The 8,528-nt window shown below is 32.4% G+C and overlaps 1 protein-coding gene across 1 annotated transcript in view; it reads right to left on the bottom strand.

The window, feature by feature from the left end:
• Positions 1–2,512: 2,512 nt before the first annotated feature.
• The window catches only part of LOC108545515 (1-phosphatidylinositol 4,5-bisphosphate phosphodiesterase epsilon-1), a 107,015-nt gene continuing 100,999 nt past the window's right edge, over positions 2,513–8,528 (bottom strand). The window contains 4 exon segments of the mRNA XM_017897178.1: positions 2,513–3,270; positions 3,273–4,488; positions 5,086–5,409; positions 7,328–7,682. Coding sequence (XP_017752667.1) covers positions 2,986–3,270; positions 3,273–4,488; positions 5,086–5,409; positions 7,328–7,682 — 2,180 coding nt within the window. The 3' untranslated portion in view covers positions 2,513–2,985.

Here is an 8,528-nt window from a genome sequence, read left to right as displayed (position 1 = left end):
GCTTAACATTTCAAGGTTAGGGAGGCAATGATTGTAAAAGTAACATCGATCTACTTTTCCTCTTTCTTTTTTCAGTATCAACAATATATAATAAATATGACTTCTGAGTAGCAATACTCCACGCGCGTCGAGATTTTTCGTTTCGTTAGAGAAAATCTGATCGTATGTTTGGTTAGATATAATAACCGAGAAGATAATGTAAGTATGTACATATATTGCCTGAATCGCGACCTCGTAATAAACGAATAATTAAAACGAATCTCCACGGTACATTGTAGACTAGAATGATCTTTGCGTTGAACGTGATTCATCGCAATCAATGGGAATATGGAAATAATACTGTTGTTTCATATTTTTTTTTTTTATTAAATACTAGCTGTAACAAGTAATTTACTTTATAACTTTAACTTACTCCATCGCGATCTCGAGAACTTTGCCCTACAATGAATCCCTCTGTTAGAATGCTGCTTGTCTAATTGTGGACGAGTTTAGTGTCGTATTCATAAAATAATTTAGTTACATTTCACTTGAAGTGCATCTCTAGATATACATCGATGATAGAGCTTGACTAGACGTCACATTTGCCATTCTTAGACATATATTCTTACTTTATGTAACTTTATGTTGCTACTTCAGTTACTATAAGATGGAGGGTGTCATAGAAATTAAAACATTAATTCACGTTTACTAATATGATGAATCTTATCAAGTATGTGCATGGTGGTGAATCAGCAATAGAAGAAATAGAAAGTACAGAGGTCAGATTTGGGTAAATTGATAGAGAGACAGGTTGATACACGCAACAGATATTGTTTTGGATACAATGTTTATGTTAATTCTTGAAGTTGTCTGGAGATATTATGTGAAACATTATGCTCTTAATTAGTTTGATTTCATGTTACATTATTTGAAGTTATGATAATCTCATTTTCAATTTTTGTATGTCATGAGAGAACTTGCAAATGATGAAAATGAAACAAAATTAAAAAATAGAAGCTTCTACTTAATTTATCAAATCACTGATATTCATTTTCTATGATGTCTTCCAAAAAAATAAATTATATTATAATTTTAATATTGGTAGAAATAAAGTAGTATATCTTAAGCATGCCTTAATAAAAACAGTTATTAAGAAATACATCAATGTATTTCACAAATGTACAAATTCACTTCATACTATAGTAAATTGGTAATACTTTGACTTGATTACAAAAGAGAAAGAACTAAAGTACATTTTAGCAAATTTGTAATTAACTAATTAACTTGAATAAAAAAAAATATTGAAAATTAAAACCTAAAAATCATATCAATTTGCCCAATCTTCTCTAGCAAGTGAAGTTTTTATGTAGATGAAATAAATTTAATACTTTATGTTCCTAATATTTTTTTGTATTCATTTAACATGTTTCATACTCCTTATTTCCTTTCAATACATATTTTAGGAAAGAACATCATGCAGTCTATTTTGCATAGAAGGCATTCGTTTTTAAATAAAAAGGGTTATAAAGGGAAATCATTTGTTATTGTCATCAAGTGAATTCTTTTTTCGTATACAATAAAGAAAACAATGTAAAAAGAATACAAATATTTGGAGAAATGAAAAGTATATAAAAAGAGTTACAAGATTACTTTTAAAATATGGCACATAAGAATACATATTTATGTTATGCAGTATAATTACATAACTTATATTTTACAAGAGAAATGCATAAAAATTTGTGCAGAGTGTATAATAGATGAAATAACATTCTTTGACTATCAGAGATACGTAAAATAAGTCAGAAAAAATCTATGACTGCATGATAACTACATATTGATTGAAATATTCATAATAATTGATGGTTATTATGAATAAAAGAATTTCTAAAAATGACTCAGGTACTTAAAGTGCAAGCATTAATTACTCGAAGGACAAGTCAATGCTTATAAAAATGAATCAGGTCCCGCTGTAAGTTATGTCCATTTCAAGATTGATGACTGGCTTCATTTTCAAAATAAAATTAAATGAATAGTGCATTTTGTCATGAAAATCCTCTAGATTCTCAATAAATTTAGTGAAGCCTATTTTTATTATATTGTACACAAATTTCTTTTTTAATAGTGTATGCATTGAGTATAAATATACAGGTGTATTAAAATATATTGTATAGATTAAAAAATATATACATGTGTGTAAAAAAATATGGAAAAACAGATTTATATTAATTTACAACCAAAAGAATTAATCTAATCAAACTGAAATTAGCAATTAAAACTATTACTGTGTATTTCCTTGGAAGTTCTTTGGGTACCGTTGAATTTCATAACTTCAAATTCTCATGGAGGAACTCATTTCCTTGGAGATCATTAGGTAAGATTATAATTTGTACATTTATATAATACTAATATGACTAGAAAAGTGTGGTAATAGTAAAATTAAGAATTGTTAAGAACGACTACTGTTATAAAATTTGCTTCTAGAGATTAAATGAAAAAGAATTAAATATATAGATATGTATGAGAAATGAAATAAGTACACGCGGATGCGTATAAAATCGTTAGTGAGTTCATACAAATTTGGGATAGCGAGCAGATGCGTTAACAGGATTGTTTGAACGTATCGTAGCTTGGTTTGCATTCTTGAAGCTGTTTAACCTCAAATATGTGTGTTTACAATTTTACGTCCAATCAAACTCTGTCTCAACCGATGGTTCTCTTTCTTACTAACACCGGTTTCATCTTCAAATAACGGTTTAAAGACCCAGATTATGCACATTTAAGCAGTGTTGAGTACAATTAGGCATCTCTTTGTTTATGTATATCATAACGTTGATTACTGGTGGAATTTTTCAGAACGATACGAACGATCATTGAGGTTTCTTTTCATTGCCATTGAAGGCTAACCCCGTGTTCACCTTTACTTCGAATGCAATGATTTATCGTAACTTACGGTTGGTTTCTCCGAGTGGCGAAAATCGATGAAATCGATGTCGCCCTTGACTGCCACTATGACTTCCAAGCCCTTAATTTTCTTAAAGACACTTTTTTCAAGTGAAGGGCCGCGTTTAAGATATCAGACTCACGAGTATCTTCGCCATCAGAGTGAACTTCCCTCCTGCGACCGTGCATCAGTAGACGATGTCTGAGCCCTCTGGAAGTCGGATCGGAAAGTGCTTCTGAAACAGGTACCTTCTCCTTACTGGAACCTGGCAAGGAGACGGATCTTCCTACGGAAAAGCCTTTGCTGAGTCTATCCAAGGTGGCTGGCAACAGGTGCCGCCTCGGTATCGCTTGTTCTCTTCCCTCAGAATGAATCTTCCGAGCGTCTTCCAAAAGGCTTGAGTACTGTATACGTTTTCTTCATCGCGCAAGACTCTCAATTGACGGCTGCCACTGCCAACAGCGCCAGTTCCTCCCCACTCGAGCTCTTCGACTAACGCAAACTTCATCGGATCCTCCATCCTCCTGGCTTTCACTAGAGCCTGGGCTAGGACGTCTTGGGCAGAACTGCTCACAGGAACACGTAGTATCGCGTAAGGTATGTCAGGTGAAACGTTGTAAATGCAGACTAAGAAGGTGTCAGCTTCGTCCCAGATGTGAGTGGACGTGTCTCTCTCAGAGTCGAGCTTCGAGTGACCTGCTGTACTTCTGATGGAAGCTAACCAGGCCCTGCTGCTAGGGTCATCGCCCACCCTCTTCAACAGAAAGCGACCCTGACCTTTCCATAAAGCTTGTGCTTGCAACGGATGTTCAGTTGGATCCAGTACACGTTGAGTCGGCAGTTCTTCCCTGTCTCTCTTCTCCCAACCACGAGAAACTTCCTCGACCAAGATGTACTCGTCTACGCGATCAGCAGATATCCCGGCTTTCTGAAGAGCTTGCAACATCACCTCATGGGTCGTGCTCTCTTGCGTGACTTTTAATATCGTGTAAGGTTCGTCAGGTATCACGTGATAGACCATCAGGAAGAACATTCTTCTCTTCAGTGTCACTCCGCCTAGTCCAGGATCCACGGTGGTCAATTTTTCTGGCTCTTTCCCCGAAGATGGACGCTTTGATGACTCTTTGTGATCACGACAGCACGTGTTATAGTCAAGACTCTCCTCTTCTAAACGGGAATACAGGAAGATCGTAGACAGTGCCAAAGGTTTGTTTTTACAGGAACGCAGACGTACGTGTCTATAGCCAGGTCTCAAGCATTTCAGTGGAATGACTCTCTGGGCTATCAAGTGATGGGAACTTGCCTCGACGATGCCAAAGCGCAGGAAGGCGAGGTCCTTGAACATTACTTGGAAGCAAAATTTCTCATTCCAAATAGGATTCAGCGCATTGTTCTGTATTACTTTTGTTTTATGCTTGGCACAATCGATCTGAATGCCGACTAGTTCAACTTCGACGTAGGTGCTGGCGACGAAATTTGTTGGGGAGACATACTGGCCGGAAACTATTGAAAGCGTCAGGTGTGCCGAATGTAGTCCATCGAATTCCTTGTCCCAGGGATTGAAGCGCCTAGAAATCAATTTTATATTTCATTCAAATGTATCTCAAGTCAGAAATGCATCGCCATTTTAATCCATTTAACATAAATAATATTAAATATCGTTTTAAACAGTAATAATTTTATTTATTTAAAATTGTTTATAAATTGCATAAAATTACACAAGAGTGTAATGTGTAAGAAGTTAGAGTTAAATTAAACAATCTATTTTCTAATAATTATTCTTCAGAATTAAATTGTTTAAAAAATTCTTCAACTATTAAATAATTCGGAAGAAATAGTGTTCCAATCTTATGAATTTTTGAGGTTAATGTAAAATATTCAAATTATAACGATTTTAATTAACACTAGAACTACCAACCTAGTCAAAATGACTGGCCCCAGAATTTTCCTTTTTGCAATCATTGAACACATACACCTGCTTTAAGAATAAAATTGGTATCAACTCATATTAAGAAAGAACTGTAATCAATATATTCACTCGTATTCATCGTACCGCTGAAATTACTATAATCTGTGCACGTTATAGTTAGGTACCCATTAAAGATCGGTAGTTCTAGTGTTAATAGAAGGTTCTATACAAAGAAAAACGGTACTTTTATATATACCTGTACATCATGTGTCCTTTGTCCCACATAACTGACGGTTTCCTAACGTATCCACATTGTCCATTTTGCTCGAACATAGCAGAGTTTAGATTGAGTCCAGCATCATCGGTTTGGTAATTTAGTGCTACCATCTGGATACCAAAGGCCCAGAAGATTACGGGGTTGAAATTCGTCGAATCAATACGCATTCCGGCTGGGTACGTCCGTATCAGTTGAGTTTCTGCGTGAGCAACAACCCCTAAGGGTTGTTTCCTGCAGATCTTCTTCGCTGTACTTTCATTTAAGGAAGAGCACTGAAAGCAGGCTGGAACTCCACGAGTGAATCTGAAACATTTTATAATTTTATAACGTTTATTTATAAACCTTTTATTTTTATATTTCTTACATTCTGTATTTTTATATTCTCTTACATTTTATTCCGAAATTTCTTATTTATATATTCTTTACGTTTTACTGAAAATAATTTTATAATTATAGTAAGTAGTTAGAGTAATCATGAAAAAATATTTTAATATTATACTGCGAGCTATTGGCAGACGAAGTATAATATAATAGCTTTGAAATTAATACTTGCAGAACACGTTATACAAAAATACATTTTAAAAAATTATATTTGCAAATTTAAAATTCAAATTTATTTTGTGCATTTTATGACTTGCTTCAACTAGTTTGGATTCATATATACATACATGTTTTAAATATTTTAATAAACATCGGAGCTCGTGAAATATCTCATCTACTGCAAACAATATTTGAACGTTTCTATACATTAATATTATAAAAAGAAAATTAATAAAATATAAATTGGATTAATATGTACATATAAAACAAAATTTAAGTTATATGAATATGTAATATCTCGTTTACACAGAATCGAAAAATTTCATTAAAATGTAAGATTTAATTTTTGATCAATTTTTTAAACCTCTGAAATATGTACTTTTTATGTGATTAAATTAAATATGTACTTATTTAAATTTTAGTGGTGATTCATTTGATGATAATTTAATAAAATTGAATAATTTTCTAAACTTTTTTACGTAATTAAATAAAATATTCCTAATTTAAATTTTGCTCGTTATTTTTCTGATGACAATTCGATAAAATATAATACTTTTCGAAGCTTGCTATAAAACATTTAATTTCCATATAATTAAATAAAATATTCACCTATTCATTTATTCATTTATTAAACATAATATTTTTTGGAACATTCAATTTCCATATAATTAATTTAAATATCCAATTTTATTCAAACACTATAATTTATTTAACGATAACTCGATAAAATATAATATTCCACATATATTCCATCATAATATAATAAAATATCCCTAATTTATTAAATATAATATTCTCCAAAGTTTCCTATGGAATATTCAATTTCCATATAATGAATTTAAACATTAAATTCTGTTCAATTTTCATTCTAGTTTATTCAACGATAACTCAATAAAATATATTCTTCAAAATTTCTCGCACAATTATAATAAACAAAGTATCCTCAATTCAAACTTCACGTTAATATAGTGATTCCATAACGATAACTCGCGAGAGTGAGTATATAATTATTATATAATAATATACACAGATAGCCCTCCTACAACACGGCATCCTATAACACGATTCATAAATTGCGGGAACCCTCCTACAACACGGCATCCTATAACACGATTTCATTCTACCACAATAAGAAAATTGTAAAAACCTTTGTACAACACTGTACTTCTACATGAGCAGTGACGACGAAGAAATTTATTAAATTAAAATTGCATTAAATTAAAATATTTGTCTTTTTCTTGTTTTGTGTTGTATATACATTTATATCTTTAATAAAAATTAAGTCGTTTATGTAGACTTTAAAAAAAAATTTGTTTTTAGTAAGTTTTCAGAACGTAACCATTTTTGTACATAGGGTCTCATACAACACGGCATTTTTTAGGAACCTATTTACCGTGTTATAGGAGGGTTACCTGTAATTATATTATCACTAAACCTGCCACAAACTAAATGACTATTTTTAAGCCTTTGATTTAAAGTTTCAAATTCAATATTATCGCTTTGATCACTCGACTACGTGATTTTTGCATGGCTACGTGTCTTTTAGCATTCACACGATCGATTTTTCAATATTTCCTGTTAAATTTTTTTAAAGATTCTCCTTTTATTCTTTCATTCAAATTTTTCGATTTAATCGGTCGTGATAGGTTCGACGTTTCTATCGACTAATTTAAAAGCTAACCTGAAGAGATTTTCAATATTGCTGCCGCCACTTGCGAGCGAGGCTGAGGTCGACAGGGACTGCGGCGATCCGGAAGAGGCACCGATGCTGGTGGCTCCTATGCCAGCGATGCTGTGCCTCTGGACCGGCCCAGTGTGCGGTTGATGGCGTGTCTTACCGGTGGTGGTCGTACCCGGCGTCGTGTTCAGCCCTCGAAATTTAATTGCTTGCAGGTAAATCACCAGGTCCGAAAGTTCTTTGGCAATTTGGCTGCTTTGTTTCTGTGACTTATCGTCTACAGCGGAATCTGACTTTAATCGACTATGAGGCACCTGCGTCCCGCCCAAGTACCTTTCGTAGCTCGAAATGGAGTTATCTGGAAGGTGAAACTTTCGTGTTAGACTCCTCGTTAATTAAGCAATTAGTTAACTTCTTGTGCTCAATAGTTTTGGATTAGTTCACCGGTCGGTTATGGCGTAATTAAGTTAATACACGCTCGTGTCGGAAAAATCACTGCAGTCTGCTTTGTTGTTGACTTTGATTACTTGTGCTGCAGTAATATCGCGTGGAAAAGTAGCAAGAGTTTTATGAGATACGATACGAGATAGGATTTGATACCTTTTCTGAATTCTGGGATTGGTAAAAATTACGCGTGTATTAATTGATAATTGTTTATTAGTATATATATATTGTGTTAAGGGTTGTGCATTATTGTTGATAGTCGGTTTTGTTTTTATTTTAAATGTTGATTTTTGGAGAGAGGAAAGTAGATTAGGGATAATTCTTTGGGACAAGATTTTATGTATAATTTTGTTAGAATATTGATTTCATAATAGGATCGAATATAGATAGGATAGAATATTAATTTATTAATTCTTTGGGACAAGATTTTATGTATAATTTTGTTAGAATATTGATTTCATAATAGGATCGAATATTGATAGGATAGAATATTAATTTAATAATGTTGTTAGATTGTGTTTATGAGAGTATGCTTATCATAATAAAGTTATTTATAATTTAAATTAGATATAATTAATGAAAAATAAAATTATAATTAGGTAATAAGAATTGATAAAGAAAATAGCTAAATTTGTGAAAATATAATAAAAATAGAATATTAATTTGATAATGTTGTTAGATTGTGTTTATGAGAGTATGCTTATCACAATAAAGCTATTTATAATTTAAATTAGATATAATTAATGAAAAATAAAATTAT

Source organism: Eufriesea mexicana, unplaced genomic scaffold (genome assembly GCF_001483705.2).
Source record: "Eufriesea mexicana isolate 0111107269 unplaced genomic scaffold, ASM148370v2 scaffold472, whole genome shotgun sequence".
Taxonomy (NCBI): domain Eukaryota; kingdom Metazoa; phylum Arthropoda; class Insecta; order Hymenoptera; family Apidae; genus Eufriesea; species Eufriesea mexicana.
The sequence above is the reverse complement of the archived record's forward strand: the minus strand, read 5'-3'. Positions and strand labels throughout refer to the sequence as shown.